The sequence below is a fragment of the Acanthochromis polyacanthus genome, chromosome 6 (assembly GCF_021347895.1).
Source record: "Acanthochromis polyacanthus isolate Apoly-LR-REF ecotype Palm Island chromosome 6, KAUST_Apoly_ChrSc, whole genome shotgun sequence".
Classification (NCBI taxonomy): Eukaryota; Metazoa; Chordata; class Actinopteri; family Pomacentridae; genus Acanthochromis; species Acanthochromis polyacanthus.
This window is the reverse complement of record NC_067118.1, coordinates 3,372,937-3,397,630: the sequence shown is the minus strand read 5'-3', so window position 1 is coordinate 3,397,630 and position 24,694 is coordinate 3,372,937. Positions and strand designations below refer to the sequence as shown.

The 24,694-nt window shown below is 38.8% G+C and overlaps 2 protein-coding genes across 42 annotated transcripts in view; one reads left to right on the top strand and one right to left on the bottom strand.

The window, feature by feature from the left end:
- LOC127534328 (GTPase IMAP family member 9-like) overlaps positions 1-24,694 on the bottom strand; it is a 268,581-nt gene that overhangs the window by 32,336 nt on the left and 211,551 nt on the right. For 6 of the 41 annotated variants that reach the window (XR_007942409.1, XR_007942410.1, XR_007942411.1 and 3 more), the window contains exons 1-4: positions 12,948-17,896; positions 12,729-12,843; positions 6,777-6,947; positions 5,404-5,490 (exon numbers count right to left, since the gene is read on the bottom strand). The exons of 17 other annotated variants lie outside the window; for them this stretch is intronic. The gene's annotated coding sequence lies outside the window, so the exon portion shown is untranslated. 18 more of the 41 variants (XM_051949230.1, XM_051949224.1, XM_051949229.1 and 15 more) reach the window with 14 other exon arrangements.
- The window catches only part of LOC110969288 (uncharacterized), a 50,339-nt gene that overhangs the window by 6,247 nt on the left and 19,398 nt on the right, over positions 1-24,694 (top strand). The window contains exons 3-5 of the mRNA XM_051949681.1: positions 3,419-4,280; positions 19,720-20,463; positions 22,905-23,444. Coding sequence (XP_051805641.1) covers positions 3,419-4,280; positions 19,720-20,463; positions 22,905-23,134 — 1,836 coding nt within the window. The 3' untranslated portion in view covers positions 23,135-23,444. The remainder of the gene's footprint in view (positions 1-3,418; positions 4,281-19,719; positions 20,464-22,904; positions 23,445-24,694) is intronic.

Below are 24,694 nucleotides of genomic sequence, written 5' to 3'. Positions count from 1 at the left end.
AGCACCTCCTGACCATCCAAAGCCTGCCTCAACTCTTTCCTGAAAGTCATACAACACGCTTCCTTTTTCAGCTTCCACCATTTGGTCCTCTGCTCTGCCTTTGCCCTCTTCATCTTCTTCACCAACAGGGTCATCCTACACACCACCATCCTATGCTGTCTGGCTACACTCTCACCTGCCACTACTTTGCATTCACTGATCTCCTTCAGATTACACCGTCTACACAAGATGTAGTCGACCTGTGTGCTATCTCCACTCTTGTAGGTCACCCTATGTTCCTGCCTCTTCTGGAAAAAAGTATTCACTACAGCCATTTCCAGCCTTTTTGCAAAGTCAACCACCATCTGTCCTTCTGCGTTCCTCTCCTGGATACCAAACCTGCCCATGACCTCCTCATTATCTCTGTTTCCTGCACCAACATGTCCATTGAAGTCTGCACCAATGACAACTCTCTCACTTCTAGGGATGCTCTGCATCACTTCATCAAGGTCCAACCAGAATTTCTGCTTCTCCTCCAGCTCACATCCTACCTGTGGCGCATATCCACTAACAACATTGAACATCACACCTTCAATTTCTAGCTTCAGGCTCATCACTCGATCTGACACTCTTTTTACCTCCAGGACATTCCTAACAAACTCCTCCTTCAAGATAACTCCTACTCCATTTCTCTTCCTATCTACACCATGATAGAACAACTTGAACCCTGCTCCTAAACTTCTAGCTTTACTACCTTTCCACCTGGTCTCCTGGACACACAATATGTCCACCTTCCTCCTCTGCATCATGTCAACCAGCTCTCTACCTTTTCCTGTCATAGTTCCAACACAAGTCCCTACTCCCAGTCCTAGACTCTTGGTGTTCCTCTTCTCTCTCTTCCTACGAACACACCTTCCTCCCCTCCTTCTTCGACCAACAGTCGTCCATTTTCCACCGGCACCCTGTAGGTCCACAGCACCGATGGCGGTCGTTGTTGACCCGGGCCTCGACCGATCCAGTATGGAAGTCATACGTTTGATTCGCATGTTTGATTTGGCCAAAGTTTTACGTCGGATGCCCTTCCTGACACAACCCTCTGTATATATTCGGGCTTGGGACCGGCACAATAAGACACTGGCTTGTGTCCCGTTGCAGCTACATTTGAGTTGCTGCCAAGGAATTTCAGAAAGATGGACCAGTCTGCCACATCAGTTTTTCACTTTGATTTTGGGGTGTCTTGAATTTAGCCCTCTTGGGGGTTGATATTTTTCATTTCCATCAAACAATGTGGCATCTTTTCATTCCTAACACATTATCCAGTCCATATCAATATGCATATCCAGTTTGTTTTTCCCCACATTGAAATAATGATGTGTTTTCAAAGTGTTCTTTTAATTTTTTTGAGCAGTGTATTAGATTATAATATATTGAATTACACAACTCACTGTTGTTTAACAGTCTGCTGTAGATCTTTTCATCATTGGCTCACAGCAACAGTGAAATGAACCATTTTACACATCAAGATGGAGAGACTGAGTCGATGAGGAAGAAATAGAACTATTTCCAGTTTCAAATTTTTTTTTACACAAAGTTATTTTTGTAATGTTGAATCATTTTACATTTTTGCCCCATGGCAGTTTTTGCAACACAGTAGACCAAGAAGTTCTTACAAAATACTAAATTACGATGTTTTTGGTGAGACACAATCTGAAGATTTTTATGAAAACGTACAATTTGTAATTTCATTTAGTAGATGCTTTTTTCCAAAGCAACATACATCTGAGAGTAAATACAACATTAAGTAGACAGGCACTAAACAATGATGTTTTTAATGACAGACTTTACTGAAATCTTTTCCTTGTCAAAATACAGAAGTATGGTGTTTTTTGCAACATACGATACAAATGTTTTTTCTTACAACACACACCAAAAAAATGTTTGCCACATACTTACTATGACATTTTTCTTGTCACATACTGTACTATGACATGTTGTTGTGACCAGGCATGTGCTCCAATGCAAATGTGTAGCAAACATAAGTTGGCATAACTGACATGTTTTTAACTTGAATGTGAACATTTTAGCTTTAACTAATGTTAACATTTTGCTCTGCTCTTATTCCACTATACACTAATATTGAGTCTGCTATGTGATCACCCTCTCTGGATGCTGAAGACACGGAATATTTAGTTCAAACCTAATTACTAATGCTAGCATCTACATTACTAAAATATCCAGGTCAAAATAAATCAGTAGGACCGTATTCATCCCAGTAAAAGAAATCACATTTGAGAGCATATTACTAAACTGTCAGTTTACATGTGCTATACTTAAGATTTACCACAAACTGAGTTCCATCCATCCATCCATCCTCTATCCACCGCTTTATCCTCACTAGGGTCGCAGGGGGTGCTGGAGTCTATCCCAGCTGACTCGGGTGAAGGCAGGGGACACCCCGGACAGGTCACCAGTCTGTCACAGGGCTAACTGAGTTCCACACAGTGAAATAATGAGCCACAAGTCTCATCAAGTCAATGAGTCGTCGAACAGCATCACTTTTCTCAATGATTAATGAATAAAAACAGCAAAACTCTTCAAAAGTCACTGCTGTCCATTTATTTCAACAAACGATGTGACAAAACAAAACAAGTCTCTGCTGTTTTCCTGATCCCGGTTTTCCTGCTAATACAATGAACAATGGAAAAAGGAGGAGGCAGGTGGAGGTATTTAGAATAAAGCGTTGGTTTACGGGAAACAGAGTCACGACAGTTCAGAGAGTTTCTTTACTCATTCACTTGTTAGTTTCACTTTGAGTCACTTCACTTTCAGTAAAAAAGCAAAGCATTAAATAACGTTATCAGGACTATATAAGCTGTGAGCCAAAGGACTGAAGACATCAGAAGAGACTCGACCTCAACCAAGAAGCAAACATGTCCTGCAGCAAATCTCAGTCTGGTGAGAACATTTCCAGCTTTAAACACTCTTTACTATGATGGAGGTGAACTTCTGTGTTTTGATCATTTCTAGTTTTTCAGACAATTTTGATGTTAGAAAAGTGAAATATGTGTCATTTTGAACAAATGTTTTCCTGTTGGACAATTTTAATAAATTTTATTTTAGACTTTGAGTCATTTTTGAGAGTTTTTTTTCTCATTTTTGAGCTTTTTAAGAAATTTTGGACACATTTATACATTTAACGGTTTTTCTTTGTCCACAAATTCTTTCATATGAAACTATTTTGAATCATTCTGGTATTTTTTTTATCATTTCATCAACTATTTAAATAATTATGGACATTTTCTTTCACTTTTTAGTCATTCTGGATGCTTCCTCTTAGTTTAGTCATATCTGTGGATGTAGAACACTGTGGACACTGACAGCTGTGTTCCAGCAGCTTATCATTCATCCTGACCAATTATCTCTCAGCAGCAGCTGATAGTTTGTGTTTTATCTTCCCACAGGTAAAGAGGACGATCACCTCAGGATGGTCCTGGTTGGAAAAACTGGAGCTGGAAAGAGTGCAGCAGGAAACACCATCATCGGAAGTAGATGTTTTGAATCCACCTCATCTGCTGCTTCTGTGACAGCAGAGTGTAGGAAGGAAAGAGGAAAGTTTGGAGCTCAAACTCTGGCTGTAGTCGACACTCCAGGTCTGTTTGACACTGTCCAATCTAATGATGTGATAAAATTAGAGATCGCTAAGTGCATCTCCTTCTCTGCTCCTGGTCCTCATGTGTTCCTGGTGGTGATCCAGGCAGGAAGATTCACTGAAGAAGAAAAGCAAACAGTGAGACTCATCCAGGAGCTGTTTGGAGAGAAGTCATCAGAATACACCATGGCCCTGTTCACCCGTGGAGACGATCTGGAGGAAGACGGAAAGTCCATAGAAGACATAATAGAAGGAAACCCAGCTCTGAAGAACTTCATCAGTCAGTGTCGGGGAGAATATCATGTTTTTAACAACAGATCCAAGGATCGTTCTCAGGTTGAGGAGCTTCTGATAAAGATCAACACTCTGGTTCAGAGGAACGGAGGAAGATGCTTCACCAACGACATGCTGCAGGAAGCTGAGAAAGCCATAAAAGAGAAGCAAGAAGAGCTGATGAGAAAAAATCCAGACATGACGGCTGAAGATGCAAGAAAAGAGGCTGAAGGAGAAAACTCTTTCATTAAAACTGTTGGTTTGGGGGCTGCAATTGGAGCTCTTGCAGGTCCAGCTGGAGCTGCTGCTGGAGCTCTTGTTGGAACTGCTGTGGCAGGTATACAGAAATTAGTGAAAGGGAAGACATGTGTCATCCAGTGATATCCAGTGTAATTCACCGTGTCCACATTCTGTATAAAATGTGTTTTTCCTCCTAAATGTCATGGTTCTATCTGCTGTACTGATAAAGTTCTGAGGCTCAGAAATGATGGAAAAAGTGATAAATTTTGAATTAAACATGATTCATCTAAAAGTACTTCATGTACTTCATGTGTTCTCTGGTATGTTATTCAAATAAATATAACACAAGAAAACCTGTGTGAAGACCTTTATTGTGTCATATCCCTGAAATATCAAATGATTCCAAACTGTATCCCCTCACAGTAATCAGATTACTTCTACACTAGAGTATTTTATTCCATCAGTTTAGATTCTATATTAAATTCAGGCTCCACAGCAGGAACTCAGTGAAAGTAAAGTGAGTCCATGTTTCATGAGATTCTTTGGTTCCTTCAGTCCTTCATATGTCCACCTTTATTTCTGATGACACACTCAGTCCTCCTCCATCATCTATCCATCCATCCATCCATCCATCCATCCATCCATCCATCTATAATTTTTTGTTCTCTTTCCTTATTCCTTTTGCTTTGCAACTGAGAACTGGTTCTCAAACAGTTCTACCTGGTAAGATAAAGGTCAAATAAAATAAATATATGGTTGATCACGGTAAATCTTTTCTTCCATTTAGGGTTAGTGTTTCAGACAAAGTTATTATCATATTATTGTATTTGCTCTCATTGTTCATGTTTTCATTAAAGAATGGTGCATATTTTACTCATTCTACCAGAGTTTATAAACTTATGAGCACAACTGTGAAACAGAAAAAAATGATGTGGAGTCCAGAAACCTGTGTGGAGCAGTAACTATGATCAGACACAAGGTGGCAGTAAAACCCTTCAAACCCACCAGCAGAGACAGAAAGAAGCTGCTGCTGACGAGTTCAGATCTTTAAATTATTTTACTTATTGTATCTGAAATAAGAAGCCGCTGCGTCTGAACTGTCACTGTTAACATTAAAGAGTCTGAATAATTCATTGAACTTCTGTAAATCATCAGCACATTCCTGAACCTTCAACAATGATGTCCAAAACAGTGAACCTTCATTCCAACTGTTTCCTCTTTTAATTCAAGACTTCAGAATCTTAGTTTTCCTTCACACTCACCTCTGATCCATGTTTCCTCATCAGTTTATTGGTCCACAGAGGAACTGAGGTCCAGACTCTTCCTGTAGAGCTCCATGTTTGAACCACCTGATGGGAAATAACGGCAGAAACATCCCTGATTAGTGAACAGTCTGACAATCAGGAGAACCTCAAGGAACTCTGGGAGCATTCAAGAACCCTGAAGGAACCTTTAATAGATAAATTCAGAGAAGATGTTGATGCAGGAACCAAATAAAAACTCAAAACTGGCTCTTTGTCAAGTCACACGTGTACCAAACTGAGACTTTTCTTCTGTATTTACACTTTTACACACATTTACACAATATTTCATTTTGAATTGTGATCATTTTAACATTTCAAATGCAAATAAACTAATGTGTTATGCTAATTTCATGATGAAAAAATGAAACTGCTGAAATATTATAATGCTTTATTTTCACATGAAACTATTCATAAAAAACTCAGTATTTACATAATATATTAAATCTATATTACCTATATCTATATATCTGTACAAAATCTGCTGAGGAGGGCTTTTATTTTAATAGAGAGAAGTCAGTTTTTAAAGCCCGTCACAGGTCAGGATCGTTTTTTAATTAGCTAGTTCAAAACAAACAGGAATTATTTTAGGTCATAGCTTCATGCCAAAAACCTAAATCTCTCCACTTTATATAGGACCATCTAGAAAGTTGTCAAATATTGTGTTTGGGGGGTAAAATGCTAAACGATAATAATAATACAGAGTTCATTACGGAACCTCAAACCACACTAACCGGCCTTTGTATAACTATTTTGAACTGAAAAGGACTTTAAAACATGATTTTATGATTTAAAATATAAGTGTTTTTGTAACAGATTTTAACTGGATGTCTATTTTTTTTACGATTTACAGTCATTCTGGAGATTTTCCGCATATTGTTAAATTACAGATAATCAGTGGAAAAATCACAGAAAGAAAGGATATAATTCACGCTAATTGTAAAAGAAAAATTTAATGTACACATTAAAAATCTGTATTTTTCTAAATGTTAATCCATTCCTTTACAACCAAACATTTTACTGCATTTAAATCATCTAAAGTATAATCATTTCTTAGATATTTGCTATTTTTGTAATTTTTTTAAAGCTTTAGTCCTTTTTATTTGTTTTTTTAAACTATTTACTTCTGTGTAGTTTGATAGCTTTCTGTCGAATATTTAAAATTCATATGTAAGATTCTCTGAATTTGGCTTTAATATAAATACATATTAATTGTATTCTCTGTGTTGCTGTTGGTCTTCTATAGCCGTTTTCATTGTTCAATAATTCCCTGTAACACAGAACCAATAGATGTTTTCAGAGCAGTCTGGTGTGTTTTCAGCTTCTGATCTTACCTCTGTTGGACCTTCTGACCTTTTCCTCTGCAGCCTTCAGGCCACTGAATGTCCAGTAAATTAGAACCACTGTGACAGAGAGAGACGCAGATCGAACTTATTGATCAGTTTGACCTTCGAGCTTCAAATCAGTTCCTCACTAAATGCAGCTTCTAAACAGCAGCGAGTCGACTGAAAAAGACAAAACAGAGGATTTCAGATTTAACTGGTCACATCACAGAACTGATGTTGATTAATTAATTCATCCATCGCTTAAATTTTTGTTTTTATTTGACTTGTAAGTTTCTTAAGGCTGGAAATTACATTAAACAAGGCAACTGGAGACATTAAAACATGTTAATAATAAATATTTCTTTGTTTCTTTTTTTGGGTCCAAATTGAAATGGTTGTATTTATATTTTGAGAAAACCTGAATGAGAATTGATTTTATCACCAAATAAGTTTTCACATATGAGGAGCTCGATTTTGTATTTTAGCGCATAAATACTGACGAGTAGAATATTTTTAAAAAACATAAAAGATGACAAAAGCAAGTGATGTCAGTAAAATAAAATTTAAAAGTAGTCTAAGAAAATCCCAGGAATTATAAAAGCAGTAATAGAAATATTTACAACATGCAGGAATGTGTAAGATTGTACCGTCTGTCATACAATAATGTTGTCAGAAATCTGCTGTATTTAGCTGCATGTTGCTATTTCGAATCAAACTGTTCAGTTAAACACCAGGTTTCTGATAATACGCTCTGACCTTCCTTTAACACAGAATACAGATGTCAGATATCTGCAGGACAGTTAAATAGATTTATTCCTCTGAGTCTCGAAGCATCGACTCACTTTCTGCTGCTCATTACAGACTCAACGAATAGATTTTTCTTCTCCTGAACAGAGCAACTACATCCTCTTGTCCTCACTTGAAGAGATGTCCTCGATTTGTCGTTACTGTTCTAATTTTCTAAAAAAAAAAAAAATGTCTTCACTAGGCAAGATGTCTTTAGTTTGTTATTACTGTTCAAACGTTCTAAAATATGTCCTCACAAGGCGAGACGCTCTCAATTCATTATTGCTGTTTTAACTTGCTAAAATATGTCCTCACATGGCAAGATGTCCTCTTTTGTCATTGCTGTAATTTCATAAAATGTCCTCATCTTTTTGTCATTGTTGCTGTCATTTCTAAAAATATGTCCTCACTTGGCGATATGTCCTTTGTTGTCACTGTTGTTGTAATGCTGTAAAATGTCTTCAATTAGCAAGATGTCCATTCTTGTCATTACTGCTGTAATTTCCTAAAAAGTCCTCACTTGGAGAGATGTCCTTAATTTGTCGTTGCTTGTCTAATTTTCTAAAATATGTCCTCATTTGGTGAGATGTCCTCGATTTTTTGTTCCTGTTTTAACATCCTAAAATATGCCCTGACTTGGTGAGATGTTCTTTGTTGTCACTGTTGTTGTAATTTCATAAAATGTCCTAACTTGGCACAATGTCCTCGGTTTGTTATTGCTGTTCTAATCTCATAAAATATGTTCTCATTTGGTGAGATGTCCTTTTTTTTGTCATTGTAGTTGCAATTTCGTAAAATGTGTTCTCAGTTGGTGAGATGTCCATTCTTGTTGTTATAATTTCATAAAATGTCCTCACTTGGCAAAGTATCCTTTGTTCATTATTTCTGTTCTAATTTCATAAAATATGCCCTCATTTGACGAGATATACTCCTTATGCCGTTGTTGTAATTTTGTAAGATGTCCTCACTTGGTCAGATGTCCTCAATTTGTTGTTGTAATTTCCTAAAAAAAGAAAAAAAAAAATAACCTTGCTCTTTTGCCATTGTTGTAATTTCTGAAGACATGTCTTCAGTTGGCGAGATGTCCTCTTTTGTCATTGTTGTTCTAACTTAGTAAAAAATGCCTTCACATGGTGAGGCATCCTCGATTTGTTGTTGCTGTTCTAATTTCCTAAAATATGTCCTCACTTGGTAGGATGTCCTCTTTTGTCATTGTTATTTCCTAAAATACGTCCTCACTTGGCGAAATGTTCTCGATTTGTCATTGTTGTTCGACTTTTCTAAAATATGTCCTCATTTGGAGAGCTGTCTTCAGTTTGTTAGTTTTGTTTTAATTTCCTAAAACATGCCTTACTTGGCAACACGTCTTTGGTCTGTCCTTACTGTTCTGATGTCCAAAAAGAAATGCCCTCACTTGACAAGACGCCCTTAAATTGTCGTTGCTGTTCTAACTTCATAAAATATGTCCTCATTTGTTGTCTCCTTTTTGTCATTGTTGCTGTAATTTCTGCAAAAGTGTCCTCACCTGGCATGACGTCCTCAATTTGTCATTGCTGTTCTATCTTCCTATAAAATGTCCTCACTTGGAGAGATGTCTTGATTTGCTGTTGCTGTTCTCACTTCCTAAAATATGTCCTCACTCAGTGAGATTTCCTCTTTTTGTCATTGTTGCTTAAAGTTCTTAAAATATGTCCCCACTTAGCGAGATGTCCTAGGCTTGCTATTGCTATGCTAACTTCCTAAAAAATGTCCTCACTTGGCGAGATGTCCTGTTTTTGTCATTGTTGCTGTAATTTCTAAAAAATATTTTCTCATTTGGCATGAAGTCCTCGAATTGTCGCTGCTGTTCTAATTTCCTCACATGTCCTCACTTGGCGATTTGTACATTTTTTGTCATAGTTGTTGTAACTTCCTAAAATATGTCCTAACTTGGCAAGATGTCCTGATTTGTCGTTGCTTTTCTGACGCCCTAAAAACATGTCCTCACAAGTTGAGATGTCCTCAGTTTGTGATTGCTGTGCTAACTTCCTAAACACTGTCCCCGATTTCATTTTATAAAAAGATCTTAAAATCACCTAGAAACTGTGTGGCTTTCCATTTTCTGACAGAGACACTGAGGTTTGACGATATCGACACCTGATGAATAAATGTATAAAAACAGTTGGTATATATTATTTATGGATGGCTCCAGTTTATCTTTTAATTTGGTTCTGAAACAATTCGGCTGCAGGACTGTGAAGGTTTTTAATTTAGAAAATAAATCCAGAAGATGAAAAAAAACTGATTGGAAGGTGAAGGTTTGTCAGATAAATCAGATTTTATTATGTTCAACTCTTATCTGGTTTATTGAAAAATCCAAATAGAAAAATGTTTTTTTATGAAAATAAGGAGAAGAACTGAGGAGATGCTTAAAGCTGCTTTCACATTTGTTATTTCTCCATCATCATCTTGATTCTCTGCAGAAACCTGAAGGTAGAAATGTTATATATCAAGACTGACCTGAGGAATGTGAATGAATTAATCTTTAAAACCATGAAAATTAAAGACTTCCTGTTCCTGTTAATGAACATTTAGCTGCTGTAACTGTCTGAGCTTCAGTTGGTGTCTCACAGAGTTACACACGTGGACAAAATTGTTGGTACCCCTCAGTTAAAGAAGGAAAAACCCACAATTCTCACTGAAATCACTTGAAACTCACAAAAGTAACAATAAATAAAAATGTATTGAAAATTAAATAATCAAAATCAGCCATCACTTTTGAATTGTTGATTAACATAATTATTAAAAAAACAAACTAATGAAATAGGGCTGGACAAAAATGATGGTACCCATAACTTAATATTTTGTTGCACAACCTTTTGAGGCAATCACTGCAATTAAACGATTTCTGTATTTGTCAATGAGCGTTCTGCAGCTGTCAACAGGTATTTTGGCCCACTCCTCATGAGCAAACAGCTCCAGTTGTCTCAGGTTTGATGGGTGTCTTCTCCAAATGGCATGTTTCAGCTCCTTCCACATATGTTCAATGGGATTCAGATCTGGGCTCATAGAAGGCCACTTTAGAATAGTCCAACGCTTTTCTCTCAGCCATTCTTGGGTGTTTTTGGCTGTGTGTTTTGGATCGTTGTCCTGTTGGAAGACCCATGACCTGCGACTGAGACCAAGCTTTCTGACACTAGGCAGCACATTTCTCTCCAGAATGCCTTGATAGTCTTCAGATTTCATCGTACCTTGCACACTTTCAAGACACCCTGTGCCAGATGCAGCAAAGCAGCCCCAAAACATTACTGAGCCTCCTCCATGTTTCACCGTAGGGACAGTGTTCTTTTCTTCGTATGCTTGGTTTTTGAGTCTATGAACATAGAGTTGATGTGCCTTACCAAAAAGCTCCAGTTTGGTCTCATCTGTCCAAAGGACATTCTCCCAGAAGCTTTGTGGCTTGTCAACATGCATTTTTGCAAATTCCAGTCTGGCTTTTTTATGAGTTTTTTTCAGCAGTGGTGTCCTCCTTGGTCGTCTCCCATGAAGTCCACTTTGGCTCAAACAACGACGAATGGTGCGATCTGACACTGATGTACCTTGGCCTTGGAGTTCACCTTTAATTTCTTTGGAGGTTGCTCTGGGCTCTTTGGATACAATTCCAACGATCCGTCTCTTCAATTTGTCATCAGTTTTCCTCTTGCGGCCACGTCCAGGGAGGTTGGCTACTGTCCCGTGGGTCTTGAACTTCTGAATAATATGAGCCACTGTCGTCACAGGAACTTCAAGCTGTTTAGAGATGGTCTTATAGCCTTTACCTTTAAGATGTTTGTCTATCATTTTTTTTCGGATGTCCTGGGACAATTCTCTCCTTCGCTTTCTGTTGTCCATGTTCAGTGTGGTACACACCTTTTCACCAAACAGCAGGGTGACTACTTGTCTCCCTTTAAATAGGCAGACTGACTGATTATGAGTTTGGAAACACCTGTGATGTCAATTAAATGACACACCTGAGTTAATCATGTCACTCTGGTCAAATAGTTTTCAATCTTTTATAGAGGTACCATCATTTTTGTCCAGGCCTGTTTCATTAGTTTGTTTTTTTAAAATAATTATGTTAATCAACAATTCAAAAGTGATGGCTGTTTCTGATTATTCAATTTTCAATAAATTGTTATTTATTGTTACTTTTGTGAGTTTCAAGTGATTTCAGTGAGAATTGTGGGTTTTTCCTTCTTTAACTGAGGGGTACCAACAATTTTGTCCACGTGTGTAATTCCTCAAAATGCTGCTGTGGTTATTTTGCATCATTTTAAGTTTTTTCTGTGGTAGTTTGATGTCATATTTGGTGGCTGTGCCTCTTGGTGACTTTGTGTTTCTTTGTGGTGAGTTTTTGGTTATTTTCCATCATTTTATGGTTTGTCTATGTCTCATTGTGGCAGTTTGATGTCATTTTTTGTGATTGGGCCTCTTTGGTGATTTTGTGTTTCTTTGTGGCAATTCTGCATCTTTTTGTGGTTGTTTTGTGTCTCTATGGTTGTATTACGTCTCTGTACTGATTGTGTCTGTTTTCACTGTTTGTATGCCATTTTGTTGTGATTGTGTGTCTTTGTGGTGATTTTGTCTATTCCTTTCTGTGTCTCTTTTTTGAGATCGTATGTTTCTAGTTGTTTTGTGTTCTTGCTTAAATTTAGTATTTTTTATGGTCATTTTTGTTTTGTGTCTTGTTGCTTTTTTAGTGAATTTGTCTGTGGTTATCTTGTCTCTTGTGGTCATTTTATACCATTTTCAGGCGATTTCTCTTTGAGGCCATTTTTTTGGTCTCTTTGCGTCTCTTTTTAGTGAACATTTTGTTCCATTTTGTAGTTGTTTGTATTGTTTACAAGAATAATATTAACACTGTATTCAATTCAGTAATCTTCACATCCTACAGCAGAATGCAACAACAAACTGTCCTGTAATTAAATAAACTGGATCCAGTGAGACTATGGAGCTGCTGTTGGTGTTTCGCTGTGATTTTCCAGGATGCTGTGCTGCAGTGTTTGTGTTGTTCAGTGTCTCTCCACATGACAAACACTGGGACTGAGATAAATGGATGTTTGTGCAGCAGCATCACTTCACTGCACAGCAGCAGACACAAACACACAAAGCTCAGTGTGTGTGTGTGTGGGTGTGTGTGTGTGTGGGTGTAATTACTGTGTTGAGCTGATAAACTGCTCTCAGAGGACGGAGACCAGGAGGAGGTTTATTGATTCACTCCGACAGATTCTGTACTTCATCTGGACAAAGCCGCTTGTAAATAAACACCGACCTGCTCAGGTTGGAGGTTTCACCACAATATTAGAATATAACATGAAAAAAAACCCAAAGCTGCTGCATTAGCTACAGTTACTTTCTTGATTATCAGACTTCTACCTTCATACTGTGAATATTTCCAGAGTTCCAGGTCCTTGAAGTCCAGAGAAGTGGGTCCAGATTTATCATTTTTTAATGCACGTTTTGCAGCTCCAGAGTCCTCATCAGCTTCACCTGGCAATCAAAGCAGGTACAACCCTTTAGTTTAGTGAAAACCAAACCATGACACAAAACAACTACAAAATAATGTACGACCTAAATGTGACGCAAAATGACTAGAGAGTTGAAAAAACACATAAAATTATCAAAATATGACCTAAAAACACCAGCAAAATACATAAAACAACCAAAATATGATAGAAAACAACCACAAAATTATGTGAAACGGCCAAAACATCACTAACAACAACCAAAGCATGGTAAAAAAATGACCACAAAATGACTGAAAATGACCAAAACGTCTTTAAAAGCAACCAACACATGGTATAACATGACCACAAAATGACTGAAAATGACCAAAATGTCACTAAAAAACAACCAAAATATGGTACAAAATGACCACAAAATAATGTAAAATGACCAAAACATCTCTAAAAGCAACCAACACATGGTATAACATGACCACAAAATGATGCAAAATGACCAAAATGTCACTAAAAATAATAAAAGCATTGTATGACATGATGCAATTTGACCAAAACATCACCTAAAACAGCCAAAACATGGTACAAATCACCATGAAATGACAATAAATGATCAAAATGTTGTGAAACTCTACCAAGCTGTGATGCAAAACAATCACAAAATGATGTAAAATGACCAAAACATCATTAAAAACAACGAAAACATGCACCAAAATGGCCAATAAATTACATCAATTACCAAAGCGTCACTAAAAACAACCAAAGCATGGTGCAAAATGACCACAAAATGATGGAAAATGGCCAAAATTTCACTAAAAACAACTAAAACATTAAACAAAATTAAAAAGCAGCTCCAGTGTCCTGATCTGCTTCACCTGGTAATTACTGTCATTAAAATCAATACGTGCAGCTATAGTTGAGTGAAAACCAAAACAACCACAAAATAATGTAAAACCACCAAAATGTGACACAAATTGATTGGAAAGAAAAAAATAAAAACATCTAAGTGATACCTAAAAACACCATAAAATCACAAACAACCAGACTATGGTAGAGAATGACGTAAAATGACCAAAATGTGGCTCAAAACGACCACAAAAATCCTTCTAAAATGTTGGGTTTGTTGGAGGTTAATGTTCTTTATTATCTGAATCAGTTAGCTGGGATGCTAACTGACAGACAGTTGCTGTTGCTTAGCAAAAAGTATCTCACACACACGCCCTATCACTGTCATTAATCAGCGAACAAATGGTAGCATCAGGCGAGCTACCAGAGAGACAAACATTACGTGTCCTCACTTTAAAACGGAACAAATGGAGGATGATGTCGTGACTTACCCTGCTGATGAGCTCCTTCATCGGTGACTCAAACATGATACCGTTTCAGGTGCTCTATCATTATCGTGGTGTTCCTGTGCCATCTCATTTTGCAAAGCTTGCATGTTACGCATGTTTGTTTTTGTTTTGTGAAGCGTGAAATGCTCCCACACTTTTGAGGTCTTTGGTCAAACAGTTTTCTCCGTGATCGTCATGTTTCATTTGCAAAATTTACTTTTCCTTTGAAAATACCGCCTCCGCTCTGCCTCCATCTCGTTCTGTTTAAGTCACTGTGCAGGTGGAGTTTTTAAAAACAAAAAACTGTATTTCAGTCAGCCAGCATTGACAAAGCTCTGTCGATGAAGTAGACGACTCTACGACATGGCGAGTGACGCATAAATCAAGCAAAATAACAAATCAATAATAAAATTTGCTGCCAACGGTTTTAATGATCAGTTTTAACAATTTAATCGATTTGCTGTTGTAACCCGTGTACAGCCACTCTATGGTAAGGATTTCTTGAGAATGGTGGGTGCTCGGGTTCGTGAATCTAAACATAACTACTAAATAGATAATAGACATCAAATAAAGGTTCTAATCAAGAATGAGACCCAGAGAGTTTTTTTTTAGTTTTGGCCAAATTAAATGATTAGAGGCTGGGTTTAATACAAGATGTGCTCAAGTAATTTCTCCAACACAAAACATACACAATAAAACAGAAACATGAAGAAGACTTTCTCCTCAAAACAAATTAATACTCTTTTGTCTATTCAGATAAGTCTTGTTGGTTTCACCCTCAATTTGTCCCCAAACAGTCCTAATGACCAGTTACAGTGTTAATCTAAACGTATCCCTCTCATCACTACACTACACTACAGCTCTAACCCCCCAGTCCCCATGTCCAAGACACAAAAACAAAAACCACCAGGTCACCAGAACAACAGGACCAAGGGCGGGAACTTTGTCTCTAACGTTAGAAGCAGCAATGGTGGACCCACACACACACAAACACACTCAAATTCATCGCTGCGACCGTTAGACCACACACATACAAGCGCAAACTCACACACAAACACACACATTTACACACACATGCAGATTTATTCAGACTCAGTGATTCTCTGTGGTGCCAACAAACAGCAAACGTAAAAATGCTGATATTTACATGTACAATGAGAACCTCCTTCCTCTGATTTGCTTCAAACTCAACGCTGCATTTCCTCAAGACCCCAGCGACTGACACACCAAGTTTGGAATGGATCGGATGAACGGTTGTTGACATAATTGAAGAATACACACGACGACACACACACACAGATTTCCTGGTTTAGCAGAGAAGATGGAACATTCTAGAAGCAGAGTTCTAGAATCTTCTGCTGATCCTGAAGTTCTGAATGTGTGTGTGTGTGTTCCCTTTTGCTAGGCAACGTCAAAGGCAAATGATCAATGGTGGCTGTGTTGAAAGTCTTTAAACTTGAGGCAGGTCAGAACCTTTCACGTACTTTCAAGAGTCAGTGCAGCTGTTTTCTTCGAATGATCGGAAGGCGACCAGCATCGACAAACGACAAACTTTCTTCATTTCTGGAGATTCAGGTCTCACAATGTCTCAGAGACAACAAGCAGAACGTGCAATTCAGTTCACCACTTCAGAGACACCAGCTCCAACCACAACACGGGCCAACGTGGTCCAAAGTGAGGCCGGGGCCAAACAACCGGTCATCCAGAGCGAAGACCAGGCTCAGCTTAGGCTGAGTAAGGCTGAGGTCTCACAACTGAAGCAGGAGAATGCACTAGCCTAATTTTTGACCCAGCAGATTTGGTCACTTTTTCTGTTAATCCATAATAAAGTCATAAAAGAACCCAACGTCATGAATGTTTTTTGTGACAAAGAAGTATCTGTTCCCGTCACTCTATCAGAGAAAAATCAGAGTTGTAGAAATAACTGGAAACTCAAGAGAGCCATGACATTATGTTCTTTACAAGTGTATGTAAACTTTTGACCTCAACTGTATGTATTTTTCCACATTTTCAAACTTTTAAACGGGAGGGTTAAGCAGATTTAAGTGAAATAAAAAGTATCACACACGCACACACACCCTATCACTATCATTAATCAGCGAACAAGCAAACGCTAGCATCAGGCGAGCTAGCAGAGAGACTGAAGTTACGTTTCCTCACTTTAAAACAGAACAAACGTAGGACAGTGCAGTGACTTACCCTGCTGTTGAGCTCTGTTCATCCTCATCCGTGACATGTTGCGTTTCAGGTGCTCTATCGTCATCGTGGTGTTCCGGTGACATCTCATCACTTTTGTAAAGCTCGCATGTTACATGTTTTTTTTTGTGAAGCGTGAAATGCTCCCACATTTTTGAGGACAAACAGTTTTCTTCGTGTCAGGCACGTTCCGTTGAATTTACTTTTCCTTTGAAAATACCGCCTCCGCTCCGCCTCCACCTCGCTCTGTTCAACTCGCTCTGCAGGTGGAGGTTTTTTTTTTTCAAAAAAACAAAACTTCATTTCCGTCAGCCAGCATTGGCAAAGCTCTGCAGGTGAAGTAGACGGCTCTACGACATGGCGAGTGATGCATGAATCGTGCGATACGAGTCGATAATGGAATTCGTTGCCAACACTTTTAATAATCGATTATTATCTATTTTATCGATTCGTTGTTGCAGCCCTAGTGATAACAGTAGTGTAATGTGACCACAAATTATTTAAATTCCTTATTTATATTTTCATACTGTCATACTCTGTTTGCGTATTTACTGTGTGCTTAAATTCTATAATTCCTTTTAAAAAATACCAGTAATAATGACATTATATTGTGTACAGTAACAACAAAACTGATTCTGATTCTGAACTGTACATGCTTCTGTTGTGCACTGACTGTGCAGAGAAAAAAAAACAGAAAATGAAGAGAAGTAAAACAGAGAATGAACCTGCTTAATATGCTGTCTGATTGGCCATAACCTCACACACATTACTCACAGGCAGCTTACACATGGAGAAGAAACACAAGTCAGAATTCAAGTCACGAGAAGTTTACATTGAAAGAGGTTTAAGGTTATGAGACTCACTATCATAAATGTAAGTCAATTAAATTCAAACTATTTTTTCATTGTTCGTAAAATGAGAGAGAAATGTTAAACTACCATGACATTCCATACAACATGCTTCAACTTACTCCTCTGTCTCCTCCTATTGCAATGGCCGCTTGGGTGCAGTAACTGCAACGACCAAAGAGGGAGACGGAGAGCAAAACATGTTTTTCTGGCTCAGGCCTTTAGAGGCAAAAAAAAAAAACAAAAAAAAGGATCATTTTTCTCACTTGGGTACAGTACATTAGGTGGTGATAGAGAGTAAAACGTGTGTGTACTCAGAAAACAATTTTTTTTAGGGTTTACTGTCTTTGTGAGGTCCAGTCTGAAATTTTGTCAGAAGCATATAGATGACCTCATTGTAGTGAAAGGTAGGTTGGACCTCACTCCAAGGGTTAAAAATTCACACTAGTCCTCACAATGATAGCTGTACAAACACACACACACGCCAAGTTTACTCACAGTCTGGAGCTCAGTCTGAAACCACAGGCCTGTTTGGTCCAACAAAACACTGAGTGCGCTGAAATATCCACGGTCCAAGGGCAGGAATGTGATGCCGCTAGCCGTCGCGCTAGCATTAGCCGCGCTAGCTTTAGCCGCGCTAGCTTCCATTCGCCCGCTTCCCTCCACTGCTCCCGTCCTCGGTCCTCTGGCCTCAGACTCACCACTTATCCGGCGGCTGAACCTACGGGTCTTCAGCTCCATTCTCCGAGTTTCCTGCCCGGGGTTGTTGAGTCTGTGCCCGCTTACTTCAGCTTTGCTCCAGCCAAAAAATATCGGCGCCACCAGGCTCTGCTTCCTACTCTGCCAGGAGACCAGCCAAGAGAGAGCCCGTTCCCGCCTTCTCCACCGGGTCACTCCGTCGGGTCAGGAGCACCCACCCCCAGACACACTAACAGCCAATCCTGTTTAATACGGGCGGCAATGACCAATAGGAGCAACGTAACACAGCAGGAGTAAAATAATGCAGGACTGGTACAGTAATCTCAAAAGAACTTAACCCTCCTGTTGTTTTCATTTACGAGCACCAAAAACTATGATTTCCTTGTCTGAAAAAATCCAAATAGTTCACCAAATTTCTAAAAATAGAAATTGCAAAACTTTCAGGAAGAAAATTCCAATAATTCCTTAATAGTTTTGTTTTTTAAAAATCATTCAGATTTGACAAGAAATTTTTTAAAAATATTTTCAAAAAATGAATTAAAAATCTTCCAAAAAAACCCTAAAAATATCTAAAGTGATTCCATATATATATATATATATATATATATAGATAGATAGATAGATAGATAGATAGATATACATATGTATATCAATAAAGCTTCTAATATTTTCTTTCAGAACATTCACATTTTTATGTGAATGTTCTTAAAGAAACATTTTTAACATTTCTACTTTTTCCACCAAAAAATGTTCAAAGATTTCCCAACAATGCAGAAAATGTGGACATCAGAAGTTTCACTGTGAAATTATATGTTTTTCCCACATTTTCAAACTTTAAAACGGGTCAATTTTGACCCGCAGAACGACACGAAGGTTAAGGCATTTCTTACATTAATACTTATGTATTCATTACTCGAGTTCACCACTGGGCTACACTTTTTTCATATCAAATAGCAGCAAATTTCTGTATTTTTTCAATCCCGAACCTAGAAAAACATCAAAGTAAGTTGTTTTGACACCACATTTCATGACTTCTACTGAAATGTAAATAATATTTGGTCACATCACAGAAAAAAGATTTTAATTTACACATAAAAAATGTTCAGAATGTTTGACTGTAAAATTACATATTAATGGTAAAAACTGAAAAGTAAAACATCCACATAAAAAATTATCTTTTGATTTGTTCTTTTACAGGTTTTACCCTAAAACTACACAGTTGTTGTGTTTTTGAAATCAGCAAAAAATGATCATTTTAAACATTTTTGTTGTTATTTTTACTGTTTTAAATCAGCACTAAATATCATTATTATTATTATTACATCGTTATTTTACAGATATTTACAAAAAAGTATATGTGTATGACAAACTGAAAAATGGTAAACACTGCTTTAAATGGCTGTTTATCGTATTTTGTAAAATTACAGATAATATCAGGTGAAATTACTGGAAAAAGAATTAATTTAAAGATAAAGAGGCTTTATTGTCATTGTGCAGAAGTACAATGAAGTTTGTCTGGAAGAACACAACAATTAACCACAATGTAAATAAGAATAGAAACAGATAAAAGTACTCTTAAAAACAAAAAGTGTCACGCCTCCCACTCCTGAAGTGGCTCATCAAGCCAACTACGAGCAGCTGGGCAGCTCCACAGCTGAGACGAGTCCCAATCAGCGCAATATAAAAGCCTGGCTCTCATCATGGCTCTCTGTGGGATCATTACCTCACGCCTCACGCCTCACGCCACACGCCTCACGCCTCACGCCTCACGCCTCACGCCACACACGCCTCACGCCACACGCCTCACGCCACACGCCACACGCCTCACGCCACACGCCTCACGCCACACGCCACACGCCTCACGCCTCACGCCACACGCCTCACGCCACACGCCTCACGCCTCACGCCTCACGCCACACGCCACACGCCTCACGCCACACGCCACACGCCTCACGCCACACGCCACACGCCTCACGCCACACGCCTCACGCCACACGCCACACGCCTCACGCCTCACGCCACACGCCTCACGCCTCACGCCTCACGCCTCACGCCACACGCCTCACGCCACACGCCACACGCCACACGCCTCACGCCACACGCCACACGCCTCACGCCACACGCCACACGCCACACGCCTCACGCCACACGCCTCACGCCTCACGCCTCACGCCACACGCCTCACGCCACACGCCTCACGCCACACGCCACACGCCACACGCCACACGCCGTACCTTCTGCACCTTCCGCTCTCCACTGCAAGTTCACTGCTGTCTGGATTACGGACTACCTTGCCTGCTCTTCGACCATCGCCATAACCCCCACCTTCGGCCCCCTCAGCTCAGCTCTCCACCTCGTCTCCTAAACCCCGGACAGTTGTGATTTCCCTCTCCCCTGTTGGTTTAGTTTTAATTTAGTTTACACCTCGGCCATCAGGTCCGCCCTTAGTTCTGCTTAGTTTTTCTCCGTTCTGTTAATTTCCTGTGCCTCTCTCATTGAGTGCCTTTCTGTTCATAAACATTTATTAAATCCTCATTTTATCATCCATCAGCCTGTTTGCCTGCTGCTTAGGTTCCCTGTCTGTTGCGTGACAAAAAGAATCAAAGTACTATGTGCAAAGTAAAGTGTTCCATGTTGATAATTTATGTGCTGAGTGTAAAGGTTGTTGCTAGAGGTACGGACCCATACCCGTAGCCTGTGGACTACGGATACGGCACTTGTCATTTGCCAATCAGATACGCGAGATCTGGTCACGTGACTCCCGGTAGACGCTAGCGGTACGGACTAGAGAGTGACACGGGAGTGGATTTTCACTCCTGTCCCGTCCCACTCCCACAGAAAAAATCTTGTCCCGTCCCAATCCCAGGCCAGAGTAAAAAAAAAAATCCTGTCCCATCCCACTCCCGGTAAAATGGCTCCCACTCCCATCCCACTCCCGTACACATGCGAGCAATTTTGTTGGTCAGACGACACTTGAGACCCGAAGGTAATTTGCGTTTGATGAATAAAGAGATCTGTTGCTGATTCTTTACGGACTTTGCCTTGCAAGTGTGTCTCTTGAGACCACTCGTCCCTGACTCGCTGCTGTACTTAACTATGGTTAAACACGTTTTGCATGTTAACGCCGTCACGCTCGACTCTTGTGAAGCTGAGCAATATTTCCGACTTCCCTGCCATTTCTGTCAGCTTAATAGTTAGGTCCTTACTTCTTACTTTGCGTTGCAAATCAGTTTTTAGCACTATCGGGCCGTCTCACAGCCGCCCACCCCCGCAGTCTCGTCGGTCAGAGAGCAGAGGGCGCACCTCTGAGTCTTGACCTGAAGAGGGCACCATTTGTTATGTAACGTAACACCATCACAGTGTCAATGGATGCTTACTCAGCTGCGTGCTTATGAAGGGAATTGTATTTAATGATTTTTTTCCCCCTTCATCATGCCGCCCCCTTGAGTTTGTCGCCCTAGGCGGCCGCCTAGTTGGCTTGTGCAAAAAACCGCCACTGTACGCCAGTGTTAACTCCCTCCATTGCTGTTCTTCTTCTTTGAATTACGGCGGAGAGCAGCGGTCGGAAGCACTGCTGGCTTCTGGGTCGTGTAGTTCTTTCCACTTCCATTACAGTGTAGGCTTATTGGCAAAAAACTACAAAATTATATTTTGTCTTATTGATTGGTTCTCGCTCCCGTCTGCTCCCCTTAACTTTTTATCCTGTACCGTCCCAGTCACATGATCAATAGTAAAGCTGACTCCCATCCCGCGGGAATCCCACGGGAATCCCGTGACCCGCGGGAATCCCGAAAAAATGTCAGTCTCTAGTACGGACCGTAGCATCGGTACTACAGGTACGGACCCTAAACCTGACCCTAACACTAACCCTAACCTTAACCTTTGCTTACCTTTCAACAGTTTGCAGTGGTTAGCAGCTTCTTGACTCGCGAGACTCGCGTACGGGTCCGTATCTGTGTGGCAAATGGAAAGTGCCGTACCCGTAGCCCACAGGCTACAGGTACTGGTCCGTATCTGTAGACACTACCGACTGTAAAAGCAAACAAACATAAACAATGTTTGCATTACATCTGTGTTTATACGAATATTAATTTGCTCTTTTTGCACCTCTTTGTTTTTTTATACAGTTTTTCAACGTGGCAGTAATTTCTCAGTTTTTTGAACAATTCTAATAATGACAACTATTATTATTGTTGCTATTATTGTTATTATAATTATGATTAATATTTTTATCATCATCATCATTATAAATAAAAAATATGACATTATAATAAAAAAATACATAATATACTATTAGAACTGTGGTTATTGTTGCTGTATTATTATTATATAGCTACTATTATTATGATAATTATTTTGTCATCATCATTATTAGCATCATTACTATGTAGAATTATTGTACATTTTATATATATATATATATATATATATATATATATATATATATATATATATATATATATAATTATTTAGGAAAAATGTGTATAATTATATATGTAATTCTTTATTATTATTCAGTATTGATATATAATTATATATTTCTAATGTATAATTATATATGTTATATGTATTATATGATGATGACATATATATAACAAAAACACAATATATTATTGCAATTATGTTATTGTTCCTGTATTATTATTATTATTAATAATAAATTAGTTTATTAGTATTATTATATAATTAGTTTTAGTGTAATAATATATTATATATAATAATATATTCTCCTTCTGCAGCAGGAATCATCAAAGAGTGAAAACTGTGAGCTTCCTGCTGCTAAATGTTGATGTTTAGCAGAAATTAGTTCAGATCAACGAAGAAACAGGTGGAGAACAGAAAGAGAGGAGGAGGAGGAAGATGAAGAGGAGGAGGAAGAGGAGGAGGATGAAGAGGAGGAGGAAGAGGAGGAGGATGAAGAGGAGGATGAAGAGGAGGAGGATGAAGAGGAGGATGAAGAGGAGGAGGATGAAGAGGAGGAGGAGGAGGACGAGTGGGAGGAGCGTCGGCCGTTGGAGGAGGATTAATTGGACGCTGCAGGTTATTGGCTGAACGAAGCTGCAGAAGAAGAAGAGCAGCGAGCAGAAAGCTGCATCCTCCTCTCACATCCCATCATACGGCACGTCGCCACGGAAACACTGCATCCACTCTGTCACAGGGAATAAAAGCAGCAGGAAGAGAAAGAGGAGGAGGACTGTAGAACTGGAGATTTGGAGGACTGGAGGACTGGAGGGAGGCTGCCGGGGATCTGAGCCCAGCGGAGCTTCACCTTCTGGGGGACGAGCAGCAGCTGGACCCTGCAGGGAAACATCTGGAAGCTTCACACATCTGGAAAAGGTGAAACTGAGCTCTTTAAAAGAAAATGGAATGACAGGGAGGCAGAGAGCAGCATTGGTAGAATAAACGAACACGACTCTGAAAACTGAAAGAAATGTCTGGGAGCAAAAATCTGAATTTGGTCCCGAATTTCATCTTCAAACACCTCAAATTAGTTTAAAAAATCCTTAGAAAGGACCAAAAACTTCTCCAAATCATAAATAAAAGGCTTCAAACACCTAAAATTACTTCATATCTGGAAGAAATATGAAACATTTTTTGACTTGAATTGAACTTTATTGGATGTTTTTGTTGTTCTGGTGGAATTTTTCTGGTTTTCAGGAAGAAAGTCTGATGTTTCACTAAAATCCACCAGATGTTGACTTAATTCACCTTTCTGCATTTTAAACTGCAAACCTGGAATATGATATGAATATCCTTAAAAATGAGCAGAAATGACCAAAACCCTGTCTAAATTATGGATAAAAGGCTTCAGAGCTGACATTTAGCAGCTGTCTGCATGGAAGTTCACTGAAATTTAAATGTTCTGATATTAAAAACCTGCATATTGATGAGTGAGTGGTTTGAATTGAGCTTTATTTAATGCAGACTGATGTTTTCTTGTTGTTCTGATCTAATTTTCTGAAGTTTTCAGGCAGAAAACTTGTGAAATCTGAATAAATTCTCAGAAATTTAAAGCCTGATTTCAGCTAAAATCCTCTTTCTGCTCGTTAAACTGCAGAACTGTGATTTAATTTCCAGTTCTGAGCAGAAAAACTAAAAAGAAATGAAAAGAAATGACCAAAAATGTGTTGAAATATTTACAAAAGGCTTCAGACACCCAAAACTACTGGTGTATTTGCATAAAATTTCAATGTTTTAACATTAAACACCTGCAAATTAAAGACTTGAACTGAACTTTATTGGGTGTTTTTTCTTGTTCTGGATCATTTTTTTGTGGTTTTCAGGAAGAAAATCAGAGTTTAAAGCCAGATTTAATATAGAATCATCTTTTTTTTCTCGCTGAACTGCAGAACTTGAGTTCGGTTCGCGGCTCAGAGCAGAAAAACTGAATAAAATCCTTACAAACGAGAAGAAATGACCAAAAATGTGTTGAAATTATTAACAAAAGGCTTCAGTCACCCAAAACTACTGATATATTTGCATAAAATGTAAAAGTTTAACACTAAAAACCTGCAAATTAAAGACTTGAACTGAACTTTATTGGGTGTTTTTTCTTGTTCTGCATAATTTCTTTGCGGTTTTCAGGA